The sequence below is a fragment of the Hemiscyllium ocellatum genome, chromosome 6, assembly GCF_020745735.1.
Source record: "Hemiscyllium ocellatum isolate sHemOce1 chromosome 6, sHemOce1.pat.X.cur, whole genome shotgun sequence".
NCBI lineage: Eukaryota > Metazoa > Chordata > Chondrichthyes > Orectolobiformes > Hemiscylliidae > Hemiscyllium > Hemiscyllium ocellatum.
In genome coordinates, this window is record NC_083406.1 from 120,325,017 (window position 1) to 120,345,426 (window position 20,410).

At 44.0% G+C, this 20,410-nt stretch overlaps 1 protein-coding gene across 1 annotated transcript in view; it reads left to right on the plus strand.

The window, feature by feature from the left end:
- Positions 1 to 17,217, plus strand: part of dgat2 (diacylglycerol O-acyltransferase 2) — a 64,587-nt gene extending 47,370 nt beyond the window's left edge. The window contains exons 6-8 of the mRNA XM_060826325.1: positions 6,661 to 6,835; positions 9,780 to 9,982; positions 16,810 to 17,217. Of these exons, the coding sequence (XP_060682308.1) occupies positions 6,661 to 6,835; positions 9,780 to 9,982; positions 16,810 to 16,964 (533 nt within the window). The 3' untranslated portion in view covers positions 16,965 to 17,217. The remainder of the gene's footprint in view (positions 1 to 6,660; positions 6,836 to 9,779; positions 9,983 to 16,809) is intronic.
- The last annotated feature ends 3,193 nt before the right edge of the window (positions 17,218 to 20,410 follow it).

The window sequence follows — 20,410 nt, forward strand, 5'->3', positions numbered from 1 at the left end:
AGGATTGAGGGAATGTCTTACTGTCAGAAGTGCTATCTCTCAGATTGGAGGTCAAGGTAAGGGCCTAAATGCCCACTCTGTCCTAGATGTGGATATGCGTAAAAGGTAGGATATTAGCACTAGCCCGGGCATGGGCACAATGGACTGAATGGGTTGCTGTGTGTTGTAACAATTCAGCGATGTAAAAAGATCCCATGGCACTGTACTTATTGTAGTTTCTTACATGGAGCTGCTGATTCAAATGTGACAAAAGCATTATCAATTTATCAGAAATATGCTGGGGCTGGGAAGTGTGGGGTCATTTTCATTGAAGACACATTTCTCATTAAATCCAACAAAGATAATTGTGAGAGCTGGCTTAGTGAGGATCCGAATTCAACACCATTTGTACATCCCCATTGGAGCATATCAAGCAGCAAGCTGGGGTTCAGACTGTACCCAATTAGTCTGTTTGCAGCACAGTGCCCTACATTGAAGTATGATTCTCATTGGACAGCATTTGCTGGACAGTCCTGAGTGTGTGAAGAATTAATGTTGGCAACCTGTTATTTCAGAGGGTGTTGTGGTGTGTTTGATGCTTCATGTGTTAATAGACAGGGTCTTGTTCTTTCCAAACAGACAGAATGTGAGACCCACTGCACCAGAATCATAGAATCCCTGCAATGTGGAAGCAGGCCATTCGACCCATTGAGTCTACACTGACCTTCAGCAAAGCATCCCACCCAGAACCAACCCCTCCATCTCCCATCCCTGTAAACTTGCATAACCCATAGCCAGTCCACCTAACCTGCACACTTTTGGACTGTGGGAGGAAACTAGGCACCTGTTGGAAACCTATGTAGACACGGGGAGAATGTGCAAACTCTACACATACGCCTAAGGCTGGAATCGAGCCAGGGTCACTGGCACCATGAGGCAGCAGTGCTAACCACTGAGCCATCGTGCCTGAATGAACTCAATATTCAATTTTTGGTTTGGTTCTTGGAATGATGTGCTGAACAATTGGTCTATATGCCTTGCTTAAAACTCCGTCAAAGCTCAGCAGTTAACTGTCGGTCATCATTACCTTGTCCATTCTCCAGTGCAATGGTACTACCAATCAGAATTGACTTTTCCAGCAATCTCCTGTCATTCAGTATAGATGATATTTACCCTTTTTTGCTATTTCTCGTGAATTGACTTGTTCAGTGCAAGACAAAAAAGATGTGACAAAATGTAGCTATTTCTCAGCATAGCCTACCACCGACCAATTCTGAGATGATCGTGATTCACACTGAGCGATGGCTCGTTGTTCATAGTGATGAGTGCGCATTGGTGCTTGTGTTTGGAAAAGGAGCTGGAAGATTTTTTATTTCTAAAATACATTTTTAGTTAAAAATATAAAGGTTTTTTCTTTTGAATATTACGACAAATACAAAACCAAACCATTCAAACCAATGTCAAAAAACAAGCCCACTAATTACACAGTTAAATAACTATGCTAAAGATGGAAAATCTTTAACAATACCAATAACAACAATAACACAACTGAGAGAAACAAAGCAATAGCCCTCTATCATCGAGTGGACATAGTTATACATATTCATATGTTCGTAGTTCCTCCTCTCTGGATATCAGATTAATTAAAGAGAATTGTCATGGCTGTATAAAGGCTCTTATTAGTATGGCGGACAAATCTGTACCTAGGTAGTCCAAAAAGGACCACCATGTCTTAGAAATTCTCAGTTTTATGGTGCACCTTATTCATAAGAGAGTCCAAGGGGATGTGCTCCATGCCTAGCTTATGCCAGCCTGTCAGCCCCAGGGGACTTTCTGACACCCACTTTAACAGAATGTTCTTTCTAACACAAAAAGTGTTAGGATACTGAAAAGCCTTTTTTTGTGTGCATCTAATGAAAGTGAATTAACAAAGCCGAGAAGAAGAGGGGAAGTCTTTTTTTTGAGCACGGAAACCGACCCATTTATCCAACCAGTCCAAACTAAACTAGTCCCACCTGCCTACTCCTGGCCCATATCCTTCCAAACCTTTCCTATTCATGTACTCATCCAAATGTCTTCTAAATGTACCCACATTCACCACTTCCTTAGGAAACTCATGCAAACCGCCCTCTGTTTTTTTAAAAAAAGGTGCCCCATATGTCTTAAAATCTTTCTCCTCTCACCCTAAAAATGTGCCCCTAATCTTTAAATCCCCCATCCTAAGGAAAAGACGAATGCCATTAACTCTATCTATACCCCCGTCATTGTTTTACAAACTTTTTCTGGTCACCTTTCAACCTCCGACACTCCATAGTCCTGGCCTATCTAGCCTTTCTTTATAACTCAAACCTTCTATACCCAGCAACATCCATTGGATAAACATCGGGATGAAAATGGAATAGTGTAGGTTAGATCGGCTCCAGAATGGTTCCACAGGTTGAGGTAACATCAAGAGCCAAAGGGCCTGTACTGCGCTGTAATGTTCTGTGTTCTATCCTGGTAAACATCTTTGGTCAATGTATTCACGTTTTTGCTGCTTGCTGTGCTCTCCTCCATTACCATGTCAGCAGCTTGGTGCCTTACGTGACCATGTTTGTGCACACTTTTGAAAATCTAATCTAATCAGGAGATGTCTCTCCTGGGACCAGAGGTACTTTCCCCTGAAGGCATTTGTAACTGAAGCTCCACGTGTCTTGGAGAGCAATGTTCAAATGTAATGGCTCTTATCAGTTTCATGAACTTGAGAATCATGGCCACTCCCTGCCCCGATGTGGAATCCAATCGAATAGCTGCAGATCCTGTCCAAAATCTCCGACTATTATGATGATGTATTAACTTTTGTAATCACTTTTCTTCCCTCGCTAATGAGACTATGTTGCACGTTGAATGTGGCAATTTGTAATAAGCTAATGAAGTCCTTGACTTATACCCTATTTTTGTTTGCCAACTGCTTTGCAACCTTCCAAAAGGTCTATTGCCACCTGGAAAGGTGTTGGTTGGACTATTTTTAGTGAGATTTATACAGCACATAAACAGATCCCTCAGTCCCACTCAGCGCCGACCAGATATCCTAACCTACTCTAGTCCCACTTGCCCGCATTTGGCCCTTATCCCTCCAAACCCTTCCTATTCATGTACCCATCCAGATGCCTTTTAAATGTTGTAATTGTACCAGCCTCCACCACTTCCTCTGGCACCTCATTCCACACATTCACCACTGTGTGGAAAAAGTTGCCCCTTAGGTCTCTTTTAAATCTTTCCCCTCTCACCTTTAACCTATACCCTCTCTAGTTTTGGACTTCCCTACCCTGGGGAAAAAGACCTTGACTATTTACCCTATCCATACCCCTCATGACTTCATAAATCTTTTCTAAACATTTTCAAGTTTTAACAATGCAGACCCAAGACATGTTCAAATCCTGCTATAAGCAGATGTTAGAATTTGAATTCCATAAAAATCTGAAACTAAGAGTCTTAATGATGACTGTGAAATCATTGCTGATTGTTCGCGGAAAACCCAACTGGTTCACTAATGTACCTTTTGGGAAAGAAATCTGCCATTCTTACCCAGTCAAAGCTCTGTGACTCCATACCTACAACAATGTGCTTGACTCTTAACTGTTCTCCTGGCAATTGGAGAAGTGCAATAAATGCTGGTCTCATGATGCCCACATCCCGTTAACAAAATTTAAGTAAAGACAAGAATGGCGGATGCATGGGAACACTGCCACCTGCAAGTTCCCTTTAGAGCCTCTTGCCATCCTGACTTGGAAATTTATTACCATGCTATCAGTCGCTGGGTCAAAATCCTGGAATTTCCTCCCTAAGGGCATTGTGGGTCAACCCACAGCACATGGACTGCAGCGATTCAAAAAGACAGCTCACCCCCACCTTTCAAGAAAGAGTTGAATAGAGCTCTTTAGGATAGTGGAATCGAGGGTTATGGGGATAAGGCAGGAACAGGATACTGATTGAGGATGATCAGCCATGATCATAGTGAATGGTGGTCCTGGCTCGAAGGGCAGAATGGGCTATTCCTGCACTTATTGTCTATTCTCAAGGGGCAACTCGAAATGGGCAATAAATGCCTGCCCCGGGTCCCTTTTTTCAATCTTTTCCCCTCTCGCCTTTAACCTATGACCTCTAGTTTTGGACTTCACTACCCTGGAGGAAAGGACTTTAGCTACTTACCCTGCAGTATTAGATTAGATATTAGATTACTTAGTGTGGAAACAGGCCCTTCGGCCCAACAAGTCCACACTGACCTGCCAAAGCGCAACCCACCCATACCCCTACATTTACCCCTTAGCTAACACTACAGGCAATTTAGCATGGCCAATTCACTTGACCCGCACATCTTTGGACTGTGGGAGGAAACCAGAGCACCCGGAGGAAACCCACGCAGGCACGGGGAGAACGTGCAAACTCCACACAGTCAGTCGCCTGAGGTTGGAATTGAACCCGGGTGCTAACCACTGTGCCACCATGCTGCCCACTGCTACCCTCTCCACGTCCTTGATGATTTTGTAAGCCTCTACAGGGTCACCCCTCAATCTCTGCTGCTCCAGGTAAAACAGCCCCAGGCTATTCAGCCTCTCCCTGTAGCTCAAACCCTCCAACCCTGGGCAACATCCTTTGTAAATGTTGTCCACACAAAGTCTATGGAAGAAGAGAGAGATGGATCTTGGTAAGCAGAGTAATTTTATGACTATAGTAACTTCACAGCTGACTTGCAGGATCTTCTCTGGTAAGACTTCATGCTCAAAGGTATTCCATTTTCAAAACTACACTATGTCCAATTAGGTCATTTTTAGCAGAGCATCCATTTATCACGTGTGTTTATAATCGATTCTAACATTTTCTCACCTACTGACATATAGCCGATGGCTCTCTAGTTCCCTGTTTATTCCCTTTGCTCCTTTCTTAAGCAGCAGTTAACATTTGCAAGCTTCCAATCTGCAGGAATCAATCCAGAATCTGGAGTTTTGGAAAATGACCATGAATACATTGACCATCTATGTAACCCTACTGCCAACAATTAATGAGTAGTAAATGTTGGCCCAGTCAGTAACCCCCAGATCCTGCAAATTAATTTTTTAAAAAAGTGATATTGACCACCACCTCAAACAGAAAATATTTATTGAAGGCTGCAAATAACGTGCAAATAGAATATTCATGAGGTTCTTTAATTCTGGGCAACTCCTATTTTACATGCCCCCTAGTTCTGGGCTTGCTCCTACTGACATATGCTTGTACATTCTGTGCCGTCCTCCTTACTCCAGCTCCTTGGTAACTGCTCTGTGATGTCTATCATCCCACAACCTCTAGATTGACTGACTAAGACTCTTCCTTCCCCACCATCAGCAGTACGGGAGTGTATTTCTCTAATATTCTCCATTTCCCCCCCCCCCCCCCCCCAATCACCCTTTGATTACCTGAAAGTCTCCACAGGAAATAACTCCAGGTGTCTATCACCAGGTCACCTTTGTTTTACACATGAATATCCCTTGACTTTCGTACTGCCTCATTCAGAGTAAGCTCTGAGTAGCAGTATCTCTGACCCATCTGTTTGTTTCAGTCAGCCAGGGCTCCCTAATTGGGGCTGTTACTCTGGTCCAATCAGGGAGCTCCTTCTGAGGTCCAGCTAGTGACCTTGTTATAATCACTACAGCTGAGTCGTGCTTCAGTCCTTGAGTGAATGTAGCCTTCACTCTGGAAGCACTCTACACAATTTAACCCTGTCGCTGTTCCAGGCAATCTGCAGAACACCTCTTCCCAGACTAGTGCATCCTTTGATGCATTGCCCAGAACTGAACACAGTTACTCCAACCCCGACTTCATTCCTGAAAGTAGCGTTTCTGAACATTTCCCCCCGGGACCCCGTGTCCAGGATGGAAGATGGTCAGGAGCCCTCGGCAAGAGCTTTAAGTTTTGTGTGTATTTCATTTCTACATTTAAGCCAATAGAGCAGAAGTAGACCATTCAGCCCATCGAGTCTGTTCCACCATTCAATGAGATCATGGCTCTTCTGATAATCTTCAACTCCACTTTCCTGCCTTTTTCCCCCATAACTTTTGATTCCCTTAATAGTTAACAATTTGTCCATTTTCAGCCTTGAATGTACTTAATGACCCAGCCTTTGCAGCCCTCTGCAGTAAAGAATTCCACAGATTCACTCCCCTAAGACAGAAGAAATTCATGCTCATCTTTGTCCTAAATAGGATCCTCCTTATTCTGAGGTGATGCCCTCTGGTCCTAGACTCTCCCACGGGGGAAGGAACCTTTCCACATCTCCCCTGACAATTCTCTAAGAGTCTTATATGTTTCAATCAGTTCAACTCTTATTCTTTTAAAAGCTAGTGCTTCCAAATAAACCTGTTGGACTATAACCTGCTGTTGTATAATTTTTAATTTTGGCCATCCCAGTCCAACACTTGCACCTCCAAGTCTTTTAAAATGCAGCGAGTATAGATAGGCCCAACCCACTCAACTTTTCCTCCTATAGCTGGGATCAGCCTGGTGAATCTTCAAACGCAGTCCATCTTTCTTTCCCAAATCCTTTCGCAGTATTCCATCTGTGGACTTACTAGTGCCTTGATGTGTATTTTAAGAGTTGGAGATCATGCGCGTTTGAACTGCAGGTCACCTTCTCACAGCTGCTTACCTCTGACCCTGCACCAGGTATTTTCCCAGTGACTAGGGATGCTATCGACTTCCGGCTGTCGAAAAATGGCAGTGGAAATGCCATCATCATAGTAATCGGAGGAGCAGCCGAATCCCTGGACTGCAACCCAGGAAGGAACATGGTGACTCTCAAGAACCGCAAAGGGTTTGTGAAGATAGCACTGCAGAATGGGTAAGGAATTCTCTCCTTTTGGGTTGGACCCCATGCCTGACGACAGGCATGAGGTCACTATTGTACATGTCCAGCAATCTTCTTAACCACTAGCCCCTCGAGCGTTCACTCTCTCACGCTCTCCGATTTGTGTTCCATTCTATCTGGAGACAGCCATATTCCTGTGTCCCTGGAGTCACATGTAAGCCAGACAGAGTAAGGATGGTACAATAGCTGGAAGTGGGAGCTGGAGGATGCAAAGAGATCTAGGTGAGTTAGCGATGGGCAAGACACTGGCAAGTGGCAGATAATCCAAAATTCTGGATTAGTGGTGCTAGAAGAGCACAGTAGTTCAGGCAGCATCCAAGGAGCAGTGAAATCGACGTTTCGGGTAAAAGCTGTTGATCACGATGAAGGGCTTTTGCCCGAAACGTCGATTTCGCTGTTTCTTGGATGCTGCCTGAATTGCTGTGCTCTTCCAGCACCACTAATCCAGAATCTAGTTTCCAGCATCTGCAGTCATTGTTTTTACCTAGATAATCCAAAATGTTGATTTATTCCCTTTGGCAAGAAGGATTGGAAATTAACTTTGGTTCACAAACAGCTAGGTCATTGGTGAGGCCTGTTCTGGTCACCCTGCTCCAGGAAGGATATTAAATTGGAGAGGGTTCAGAAGAGGTTTACCAGGCTGTTGCTAGTACTGGAAGGTTGGAATTATATGGAGAAGTTGGTTAGGCTGGGACTTTTTTGACTGGAGTTGTGAGAGGTTGAGAGGTGCTGCAAATGTGTTGCTGGTCAAAGCACAGCAGGTTAGGCAGCATCTCAGGAATAGAGAATTCGACGTTTCGAGCATAAGCCCTTCATCAGGAATAAGAGAGAGAGAGCCAAGCAGGCTGAGATAAAAGGTAGGGGCTGAGAGGTGACCTCATAGAGGTTTATATAATCATTTGGGCATAAATAAGATGAATGTCTGGTGTCTTCACCCTAAGGTTGGGGATTTCAAGTCTAGGGGACATATGTTTAAGATGAGAGGAGAAAAATTTTAAAAAGACATGAGGGGTAACTTTTTTACGCAGTGATTGGTTTGTGTAGAATGAACTTCAAAAAAAGGTCGTGGCTGCAGGTACAGTTACAATGTTTAAAAGATATTTAAACGAATACACGAATAAGAGAGGTTTGGGGAGGTATGAGCCAAGCACAACTAGTTGGGACTAGTTTAGTTGGGAACATCGGAGTGGACCAGTTGGATTGAAGGATGTGTTTCCATGCTGTATGACTACAAAACATTTAGTTCTGCACCTCCAGTAAGGTCAATGCAGCCTAAAGAGAATCATTTCGGAAGGGTTTAATTCGTAAAGCCTCCAAATCCTGTTGAGAATTTTGCAGGTTATTAAAACTGAGAAAGTTTAAGCTCTCAGATTTGTGAAAGGCTCGTGTCAGCAGACTTGAAAGGAATGTTTCCGTCGCCTCTAGCAAAGAAACTGGAAGGGGTCTGTTGACTAGAAACTTGGAGTTGGGATAGAATTAATCTAAATTTGTTTAATATATCACTACAGCTCCATGATATTGTAACCCTTTTGCTATAAATTCTGTGTCTTATGGTCTGGTTCCCCAACCAGGAGCAGTACTCTGAAAGCTAGTGCTTCCAAATAAACGTGTTGCACTATAACCTGGTGCTGTGTGATTTTTAACTTTGTCCACCCCAGTCCAACACCGGCACTTCCACGTTATGTAAATAATGGGTGACTTGGTGACAGGATACCAGCCTCTGTGCAGATATTTCAGAGTTAAATCAGGGATCTGACTTACATAGTACTGCCATCTAACGGGGAAGACCAAAATCAGAACAAACCGATACAATAAAAGCAAAATATTGCAGATGCCATAAATCTGAAATAAAAACAGAAAGCTCACGAGAAACGCAACAAGCCTGGCAGCATTTGTGGTGGGAAAAACAATGTTTCAAGTCTGATATGTCTCTTCTCTAGAACTTTTTGAGTCACACAGCCCTCTCCACAGATGTTGACAGACCTGCTGAGTTTCTCCAATGCTTCTGCCAGTAGGTACAATCTTCCATTGAGATTAGATGAATGTGAGAGAGATGTCTTTAAGATGCTCTCTTCAGCCCTAATCATTGATCCGACACTCTGACTACCTCCCTCTAATGAGGGAAGGCTGTAGCCAAGTAGTAATATTTGGCTCATAATCTGACATTCGGAACAAGGGTTCAAATCCCACCATGGCAGGTGGTGAAATTTGAATGTAATAATTTAAAGATTGTGGAATTAAAACTAACTTAATAGCAACCATTGCTGATTGTTATAAAAATGTTCACTCATGCCGTTTAGAAAGGAGGTCTGCCCTCCTTACTCAGTTCAGCCTATATGTGACTCCAGACCCACAGCAACGACTCTTAACTGTTGTCTGAAATGGTCGACCAAACCACTCTGTTTAAGGGCAATCGTTAAATGTTGGCCGTACTACATGAAGGTATAAAGGTGTGGCTGTGTGCCGAGCTTATTTTGATCATTTTTCTCTTCTTTGAAATGGTTTCGAATAAGTAATTATCTTAAAGGGGGTTATTGAGAGGGGCATTATTGGGCTGTACGGTGGTTAGCACTAATGCCTCACAGCGCTAGAACCCAGGTTCAATTCCAGTCTTGCACTACTGTTTGTGTGGAGTTTGCACACTCTCCACATGTCGTCTATGTGGGTTTCCTTCCAATGCTGCAGTTTTCTCCCACAGTCCAAGGCTGTCTAGGCTAGGTGCATTGGCTGTGGGACATAGAGGGCTACAGGAACGGGGTAGGGGTTGTGGATCTGGGTGGGATGCTCTTTAGAGGGTCAGTGTGGACATGATTGGCTGCAAGGCCTATATCCACATTGTGGGGATTCTATGATTGTAAATGACAATTTTCTAAAATATTCTTTCCCACCCCCCCACCCCCACCCCCTCCCTTGACAGAGCCGATTTGGTCCCTGTTTACACTTTTGGTGAGAATGAAGTTTACCGTCAGGTTATCTTCAAGGAAGGCAGCTTGATGAGAGCGATACAGAAAAGGTTCCAGAAGCTGATTGGATTTGCCCCCTTGGTTTTCCAAGGCCGTGGGTTTTTCTCGAGCAACTCCTGGGGTCTCGTGCCTTACGCCAAGCCCATCAACACTGTGGGTAGGTTTCTTTTCCTCCAGATAGTGCTTTAATAAATGCAGAATAACAGGGACGAAAATCACTGAACTATTAGTAAAGATTCATGCTAATGTTGTACTGAGGAGGTGGTGGTAATGTCACTGGACTAGTAATCCATAAACCACAGGCTAATGCAACATAGAATATTACAGCAGTACAGGCCCTTCGGCCCTCAGATGTTGCGCTGACCTGTGGAACCAATCTGAAGCCCATCTATCCTACACTATTCCATTTTCATCCATATGTCCACCCAATGACCAGTTATATGCCCTTTTAAAATAGGTGAGTCTACTACTATTGCAGGCTGGCCGTTCTATACCCCTACTAGTCCCTGAGTAAAGAAACTTCTGACATCTGTCCTATATCTATCACCCCTCAATTTAAAGCTATGTCCCCTCATGCTAGCCATCGCCATCCAAAGAAAAAGTTCTCGCTGTCTACCCTATCTAACCCTTGGATTATCTTATGTCTCAATTAAGTCACCTCTCATCATCTTCTGTCTAATGTAAACAGCCTCAAGTCCTCAGCCTTTCCTCATAAGAACTTCCCTCCATACCAGGCAGCATCCTAGTTAATCTTGTCTGAACCCTTTCCAAAACTTCCACATCCTTCCCATAATGCGGTGACCAGAACCATACGTAATACTCCAAGTGTGGCCATAGCAGAATTTTGTACAGCTTCAGCATGATCTCATGGTTCCAAAACTCAATCCCTCTGCCAATAAAAGCTAACACACCAAATGTCATCTTAACAACTCTATCAACCTGGGTGAAGTTTTGGGAATTTATGTACATGGACACTGAGACCTTTTCTGCTCATCTACACCACCAAGAATCTTACCGTTAGCCCAGTACTCTTTATTCCTATTACTCCTTCCAAAGTGAATCACTTCACACTTTTCCACATTAAACTCCGTTTGCCCCCTCAGCCCAGCTCTGCAGCTTATCTATGTTCCTCTGTAACCTGCAACATCTTTCGGCACTGGTCCACAACTCCACCAACCTTAGTATCATCCACAAATTTACTAACCCATCCTTCTACAGCCTCATCCAGGTCATTGATAAAAATGAAAAACAGCAATGGCCCTCAAACAGATCCTTGCAGTACATTGTTGGTAACCGAATTCCAGGATGAACATTTCCCATCAACCACCACCTGTTGTCATCTTTCAGCTAGCCAATTTCTGATCCAAACTGCTAAATCACCCACAATCCCATGCCTCCATATTTTCTGCAATAGCCTACTGTGAGGAACCTTCTCAAATGCCTTACTGAAATCCATGCACACCACATCAACCCCTTTACCCTCCTCCCACTGTTTGGTCAGAATTTTTCAAAGAGCTCAATAAGGCTTGTGAGGCACGATCTAAGCTTCACAAAACCATGCTGACTCTCCCTAATCAACCTCTTCCTTTCTAGATGATTATAAATCCTATCTCTTTACCCAGAGCAAAAGTAGTGCTCAATGGTCTATAACGATCAGGCTTGTCCCTACTCCCCTTCTTGAACAAGGGGACACCATTTGCTATCCTCAAGTCTTCTGGCACTATTCCTGTAGATAATAATGACATAATGATCAAAGCCAAAGATCTCCTGCCTAGCTTCCCAGAGAATCCTAGGATAAATCCCACCTTGCCCAGGGATCTTATCTATTTTCACACTTGCCAGAATTGCTAACATTTCCTCCTTATGAACATCAATCCCATCTAGTCTAATAGCCTGTACCTTCTTATTCTCTTCAATAACATTGTCTTTTTCCAGTGTGAATACCGACCCAAAAATATTTGTTTAGTGCTTCTCCTATCTCCTTGGACTCCACACACAACATCTCACTACTGTCCTTAATTGGCCCTAATCTTACTCTAGTCATCTTTTAATCCTGATACACCTATAGAAAGGCTCAAGGAAAACCCTAAAACTATCTGCCAATGACTTCTCATGTCCCCTCCTGGCTCCTCTTAGTTCTCTCTTTTAGATCTTTTCTGGCTAACTTGTAACTCTCAAATGCCCTAACAAGCCTTCACATCTCATCTGAACATAAGCCTTCACAGTTCCCTCACTTGACCACTTCCTCCCTGCCTGACAGGTACAAACTCATCAAGGACACTCAGTAGCTGTTCCTTGAACAAGCTCCACATTTCAATTGTGCCCTTCCTATGCACCCTAACTCTTGTCTAATGGCATCATAATTGCCTTTGCCCCAGTTATAGCTCTTGCCCTGTGGTATATACCTATCCCTTTCCGTTGCTACAGTAAATGTAACTGAATTGTGATCATTATCACCAAAGTGCTCACCTACCTCCAAATCGAACACCTGGCCAGGTACATTACCAGTACCAAATCTAATGTGGCCTCTCCCCTTGTTGGCCTGTCTACATACTGTCAGAAACCCTTCTGCACACATTGGACAAAAGCTGACCTGTCTAAAGTACTTGAACTATAGTATTTCCAGTCAATATTTGAAAAGTTAAAGGCCCCCATAACAACTACACTGTTACTTTCACTCCTATCCAGAATCATCTTTACAATCCTTTCCTCTACATCGCTCTCTGGTACTATTGGGAGGCCTATAGAAAACTCCCAACAGTGTGGCCTCCTTTCCTGTTTCTAACCTCAGCCCATACTACATCAGTAAACGAATCCTCAAACGTCCCTTCTGCCACTGTCATGCTGTCCTTGACTTACGATGCCACACCGTGCCCTGCTTTATCATCTTCTCTGTTCTTACTGCAACATCTAAATCCTGGAACCTGCTACAACCATTCCTGTCCCTGCTCTATCCATATCTCCAAAATGGCCACAACATTGAAATCCCAGGTACCAACCCATGCTGCAGGTTCACCCACCTTATTCCGAATGCTACTGGCGTTTAATAGACACACTTCAAACAGCCTTCCTGTCTGCCGGTGCACTCTAGTGACCTTGAAACCTCATTTCTGACCTCTGTACTCTCAACCTCCTAAACACTGGAGCTACAATTCAGGTTCCCATTCCCTCTGCTGAATTAGTTTAAATTAGTTTAAATCTTCCCGAAGAGCACTAGCAAACCATCCCCCACCCCCAGGATATTGGTACCCCTCTGGTTCAGGTGTAGACCATCCTGTTTGTAGAGGTCCCACCTACCCCAGAATGAGCCCCAATTATCCAGGTATCTGAATCCCTACCCCCTGCACCATCACCTTTTTAGATGTTCCTTTTTGGTTTGTAATCTCTTCTGCAGAATCACCTCTCTTCTCTACATTAAATTGCAATTGCCACCTGACCATCCACTCCACCAACCTATCCACGTTTTTCTTGAAATTGTGCACTGCCCACTCTAGATTTCACAAAGTTGCCAACTTTCGTGTCTTTTGCAAATTGTGAAAGATTGTGTACACCAAGTTCCACAACTTGGTGGGGGGAGGGGCCAGGGTTGGTGACAATTGGAAGCCAGCAGATACATGGAAGCTCCTGAACTGTGACTATCCCCAAAGTAACGCTTCAGCCACACCAAGCCATGGCTACAGCACATTACACCAGAGGCACCCCCAAGGCCCAGAACAGAGATTTGGTTTTGGAGAGTAGGTCATATTGTGGTCATAAGGAGCAATGCCAAGGGATTAACTGCCAGCAGCTGTTAAACAGTTAGGTTGAATTCCTCAGAATTTGGAAGATTGAACTAGGATTTAGTTGAAGTTTTCAAGAGATAAATGGGAGCAAAAAAGGGAAACAAATTAGGAGAAACTGTTTCTGTGAGTTGGACTTTAAGGCCATGTTTAAAACCTAAAAATTAAAGGTGGTTCTTTCAAAGATGAAATTTCTGAAACACTTTGAATGCTGAAGGGGTAGAGGTTTGTAACTTTCTGCAACTAGCAGCAGTTGTGTTAATTAAAGTGATGGAAGGTGTCATCGATAGCGCTATCCAGCTATAATCTGCTGAGAGACACCACCAGGGCCACTCAGCTCCTGACCTCATTACAGCCTTGGTCCATACATGGACAAAAGAGCTCAATTCTAGAGGTGAGATAAGATGAGATGATGGAAGACGGTGTGCAATTCTACTATCACTGGTGCAGAAACCCAGGTTAATCTCTGCTGACACAGGTTCAAATCCCATTGCAGCCACTAGTAGAATTTGAATTCTGAGAGTGACTACACTTGACATCCAGTGAGCATCGGACAGTGCTCAGGAATTCTAGTAAAACTAGAGTCAATTTGGATTTAGGGGTGAACCATCTGCTAGTTGGAGTCATGCCTCCCACAAAGATGGTGGCTGTTGGAGTTCTGCCATTGCTGGTTTGGGCTGACAGATGTAAAAAATGAGGTCTGCAGATGCTGGAGATCACAGCTGAAAATGTGTTGCTGGTTAAAGCACAGCAGGTCAGGCAGCATCCAAGGAATAGGAAATTCGACGTTTCGGGCATAAGCCCTTCATCAGGAATGAGGAGAGTGTGCCAAGCAGGCTAAGATAAGTAAGCAGGCGAGTAAGCGGCCCGTCTCCCCAATATAGAGGAGGCCACATCGAGTGCAGCGGATGCAATAGATGATGTGTGTGGAGGTACAGGTGAACTTGTGGCGGATATGGAAGGATCCCTGGTGGTGGGGTCCTCCCCTCCCCTATCAGCGTTCCGCAAAGACCACTCCCTTCGTGACTCCCTCGTCAGGTCCACACCCCCCACCAACCCAACCTCCACTCCCGGCACCTTCCCCTGCAACCGCAGGAAATGTAAAACTTGCGCCCACACCTCCTCCCTCACTTCCCTCCAAGGCCCCAAGGGATCCTTCCATATCCACCACTAGTTCACCTGTATCTCCACACACATCATCTATTGCATCCGCTGCACCCGATGTGGCCTCCTCTATATTGGGGAGACGGGCCACTTAATTGCGGAACGCTTCAGAGAACACCTCTGGGATGCCCGGACCAACCAACCCAACCACCCCGTGGCTCAACACTTTAACTCTCCCTCCCACTCCACCGAGGACATGCAGGTCCTTGGACTCCTCCACCGGCAGAACATAACAACACGACGGCTGGAGGAGGAGCGCCTCATCTTCCGCCTGGGAACCCTCCAACCACAAGGAATGAACTCAGATTTCTCCAGTTTCCTCATTTCCCCTCCCCCCACCTTGTCTCAGTCGGTTCCCTCAACTCAGCACCGTCCTCCTAACCTGCAATCTTCTTCCTGACCTCTCCGCCCCCACCCCACTCCGGCCTATCACCCTCACCTTGACCTCCTTCCACCTATCACATCTCCATCGCCCCTCCCCCAAGTCCCTCCTCCCTACCTTTTTATCTTAGCCTGCTGGACACACTCTCCTCATTCCTGATGAAGGGCTTATGCCCAAAACGTCGAATTTCCTATTCCTTGGATGCTGCCTGACCTACTGTGCTTTAACCAGCAACACATTTTCAGTTGGGCTGACAGATGGCAAGTAATACTCATGTTGGGCAATGACCATCTCCAATAGGGGAGAATCTAATCATTGTGACTTGACATTCAGTGGTGTTACCATCACTGAATAGCACTCTTTCCCCCCCCCCCCCCCCCCCCAAACTTATCAACATTGACCAGAAAATTAGGTCGGCACGTCTTATCGATACTGTGGCTACAAGAATAGATCAGAAACTAGGAATCCTGCAGTGTGTAGCTCTCAGTCCTCACTTTCTCCCTGTCCACCAACTGTAAGGCACAAGTCAGAAATGTGATGGAATACTCTCCACTTGCCCAATGCTTACAGCCCTAACAACATTCATGAAGCTTGACACCATCCAGGGCAAAGCAGCACGCTTGATTGGCACCACACCCGCAAACGTCCACTCCCCCATCACTGACATGCAGTACTAGCAACGTGTACCCTCAACAAGGTACACTGCAGACAAGTAGGAATGTGGAGTTAGTTCACATTTAAGCCATGGTCTTGTTGAATGAAGGAATTAGATAATCTGCCTATTATCACATTGTCATTGTGGAATCATGTTGCATACAAACAACAGCAAATTTGTTTATTACATTAATCAGATGACAGTAAACGAGACCACATTTTGTTACTTGGATTTCAGCAGTTAAATTGAGAAGATTCTAGGAATGAGCTGCTTGAGGAAGTGGTGGAGGCTGGTACAATTGCAACATTTAAAAGGCAGCTGGATGGGTATATGGATAGGAAGAGTTTAGAGGGATTTGGGCCAAATGCTGGCAAATAGGATTAGATTAATTAGGGATATCTATTTGGCATGGACGAGTTGGTCTGAAGGGTCTGTTTCTGTGCTATACAACTCTATAACTGGGGAATAGTCTGAGAATTCGGTCCAGACCATTCAAGAGTGATGTTAGGAAGCACTTGCACACACGCAAGGTTTGCTAGAGATTTGGAACTGGCAGGTGATGCTCGATCAGTTGTTAATTATAAATCTTACCTTTTTTTATTAAGCAATGGTATGAAGGGATATGGGCCAAAGGCTGGTTTATGGAGTTAGGCCACAGATTAGCCATGATCTCGTTGAGTAGTAGAACAGGCTCAAGGGGCTGAATGGTCTATTTATGTTCCTGATGAAGAGCATATGCCTGAAATGTCAACTCTCCTGCTCTTTGGATGCTGCTTGACTTGCTGCGTTTTTCCAGCACCACATTCGCGACTCACTTTCTCCTATTTGTGTTCCTGTCTTACATTAGTTACCGTTTTACAATTTATTTAGTCTTCAGAACGGTTTCATTTGTCTGCCGAGTGGGTTTGTGGACAGTCCTGCAATCGCGTGAGGTGTTATATTAATGCAAGTGCTGGCTCTCTCTTTGGCAAGACTGATCAAACATCCTTTTCTTTCTCTTGCAGTTGGGGAACCGATTACAGTTCCACGGATTGAGAATCCTAGTCTGGAGGAGGTGGACAGCTATCACAATATGTACATCTGCTCCCTCATCAAACTGTTCAATAAGTACAAGACCAAGTTTGGCTGCAGCGAAATGGATCGGCTGGAAGTGATTTAAGGCACTTTTGTTGCAAACACCCAGTGGCCATTTGTTGGGATCCCTCTGGAAGATGAGGAACCCTTTCAGCAGTTTCACCACTAAGTTCAAGACTTACTAAAATTGTGCCACACCTGGACTACTGAATATCGAAAGGAAATTTTTTTTTTTAAAAACAACAGCTACAAAAAAAGAAAATTATTTTCATCAAGGAACATTCTTGCCAAATTTAACATCTTAACTTGCTGGTGATTTTTAAAATTATATATAATCTAACGACACCTGTTTAATTTCTTTTTATACAACAGGATTAGTAACAAATCGATATTTGGTTTTTGAACAATAAGTGGGAGAAATGTTTAAAATGCACAAACAATGCAAAAATGCCAATGTATTCGATTATCTGATAGCTATTTGTACCTTGGCTATTTTGTTGAATTTCTATAGCAGCCCTTTTGTAATTGGAAGGGAGGGAAAACAGACTTTTTTTGTGTATGGGAGAAGTGTATTGCTTGGTCAGGTTCAGTGTTAGAATGACAATTAGCACTATGACGTGGTAATTGTGCAATAAGATAACTTCTACAGCTCCGCCAAAACACGGGGACTCCTGGAATCTTTTGCGAATCTCGCTTCAAGCGCAAGTCAAGGTCAGACCAGGATGGCGATGGTTAATCTGCAAGCCTGCAGTAGAAAGAAAAGAAAATGGATTATTCTGATCCCAAACACATTGCTGGGGACTCTTGGATGTCTGAAACAAATTGCTGGAGAAACTCTGTGGAAAGAGAAAGTTAAACTTAACGTTTTGAGTCCACTGATGACTCTTCAGAACTGCAGGTAGCTTGGAGAAAGATGGTACGCATGCTGAAGATAGTGGATGAAAGGAGTGAGTGGATAGGGAACCCAGAGAGAGACAAAAGGTGAGGATAACAGTTGGTAGATAAAGGGATTAGTGATCATAAGCCAGGGAACAAGAGAAGCTAAATAGGTCATTATGGGTGGGTGAAAATGGGTTCATTGAGCTGAAGGCACCCCATTTTATGACAGAATCTGGGGTAATAGGCATTTAAAAAATGTCTTCATGTTCTAAAATTATTAAACTTGATAAAGAATCCAGGCGGCTGCAGATTCCCCAAGTGGAAGATGAGATGTTGTTTCTCTGTCCTGCAGAGTCGGCCTCATCTGGAGCACTGCAGCAGGCCTGAGACAGAAAAGCTGGCTGGAGAGCACAGCTCTGTTTTCGCTGCACAGATGCTGTCTGACCTGCTGTGTTTCTCCAGCAATCGCTGATTGTCTTGTGAATCCCTTAGTTTCTTGCCTTCAAGTTGCTGTTGTCAGCAGCTGCCTTCTGTTTGTGCAGCCAGCAGGAGGTGCTGCAGTTGCCATGACTGTCTCAGTGGGAAATGACTGAGCTGTGATTCTCTAACCAACTGCACCTGGACATGGGGCGCCCCTGGATTGACCTGTGTTTGGAATAACACAGAATGAGTAGCTACGTTCATGGTGAAAACAAGACAGGAGAGAGAACATTTAGGTCTCAAATACTTTTAGAGGGGGAGCAAAAATGGAGCTGAACTCTTTTTTTTCTCGCTCGCTATTTTCTCTCTCTCGCTCTTATTTTTCTCTCTCTCCCTCTGAAGTAATTTGATAGCAGGAGCCAATTGATTTAAATTTGCACTATGTTTCTCACAAGAGTTCAACAAAGCACCAATGGAGACATTCCAACAAGCTTTTAAAATACCTTTTACAACAATTTTGATTACAGCTCGCTATTTGAAGCAAAGCCATATTGTAACTTTTTTTTAACTCTAATTTTAAATGAAATGTATAAAATTGGTTTGAGTGACTGACTGTGTGGTGATTTGGAAACAGGTGAAAGACCCTGCTTTGTGGTGCCCGGTGTTCAAACAGTTTCAATATTTTTCTGCTCTTGCCTTTCACCACTTCTCCCCATCTTGTCTTAACCTCTTTTCCCCACCCCACTCCCTCCACAGTTACACCACAAGTTGACAAAACAGATTTTTGTACCATATTGTGGAGTCAAAATAAAAGTGGTTTTTTAATTAAAAAAAAAGCAAGCCTAGTTAATATTACCTGGTGCTTGAGTTCGATTTTTGAAGAGAATTCATGTTAATGACCCAAGAAAACGGCATTGACTGCTTCGTTGACTAAGGAACTTGTCAATGTTGAATGAAAGCAATTGGGAGTGTTCTCCTGGGAGAGAAGTAGGCTGTGCAGTGGCACAGCAGTTAGCACTGCTGCCTCGCAGTGCCAGAGATCTGGGTTCAATTCCCGCCTCAGGCGACTGACTGACCGTGTGGAGTTTGCATGTTCTCCCCGTGTCTGCGTGGGTTTCCTCTGGGTGCTCTGGTTTCCTCCCATAGCCCAAAGATGTGCAGGTCAGGTGAATTGCCCATGCTAAATTGCCCATAGTGTTAGCTAAGGGGTAAATGTAGGGGTATGGGTGGGTTGCGCTTCGGCGGGTCGGTGTGGACTTGTTGGGCTGAAGGGCCTGTTTCCACACTGTAAGTAATCTAATTTGATGGGGGTTTTCAAATCATGAGTGGGCTGGATAGAGTGGATAGGGGGAAGCTGTTCCTGCTTGTAAAAGGCTGCAGAACAAAAGTCATGATTTAGAGATGCTGGTGTTGGACTGGGGTGTACAAAGTTAGAAATCACACAACACCAGGTTATAGTTCAACAGGTTCAACACCAATTGTTAAAGTGCGCTTGAGAATGTAACTTTTTTAAAAAAAATTTTGCTATTTACATATGAAAAAACTGATACTAACATGGTCATTCTAAAAGATGAGACTTCACAAACAATTAGGATCTTTCTCAATATATAATTTCAGTTATGTCACACTGGGAACTTTTGCTATAAATTCTGTGTCTTACAATCTTACTCTCCACAATCGCCTGACGAAGGAGCAGCGCTCTGAAAGCTAGTGCTTCCAAATAAACCTGTTGGACTATAACCCGAACAACAAAATAGTGTGCAAAAGAAGCCAGGGTGAAGTGAGAAAATACTTTTGCACCCAGCGAGTAGTTGGGGTGTGGGATGCACTGCCTGGAAATGTGGTGGAGACAGGTTTAACTGAGGCAGTCCGAGGGCATTGGATAGTTATTTAGATAGAAATGGTGTGCAGGAATATGGGGGGAGGTGGTGGGGGAGGTAAGAGATTGACCCTAAAGAGCCAGTACAGGCGCAATGGGCTGACTAGCCTCTTTCTGCACTGTAGCAATCCTGTAATTCTGTTTCTGCACACAACTGCATTCAGAACAGGGCTGGTTGGTTATTTATGAATATTCAACTCAGGAACAGAAGGTGGCCATTTGGTCTCTCGAGTCTACTCCATCGTACAAAATGATCATGGCTTGCCTGATTGTAACTCCACATTCCTAACCCCCTTTTCCCCCTTCCATCACCCTTTCATGCTTTTTTTTTTCTAAAATTCGATCTTTGCCTC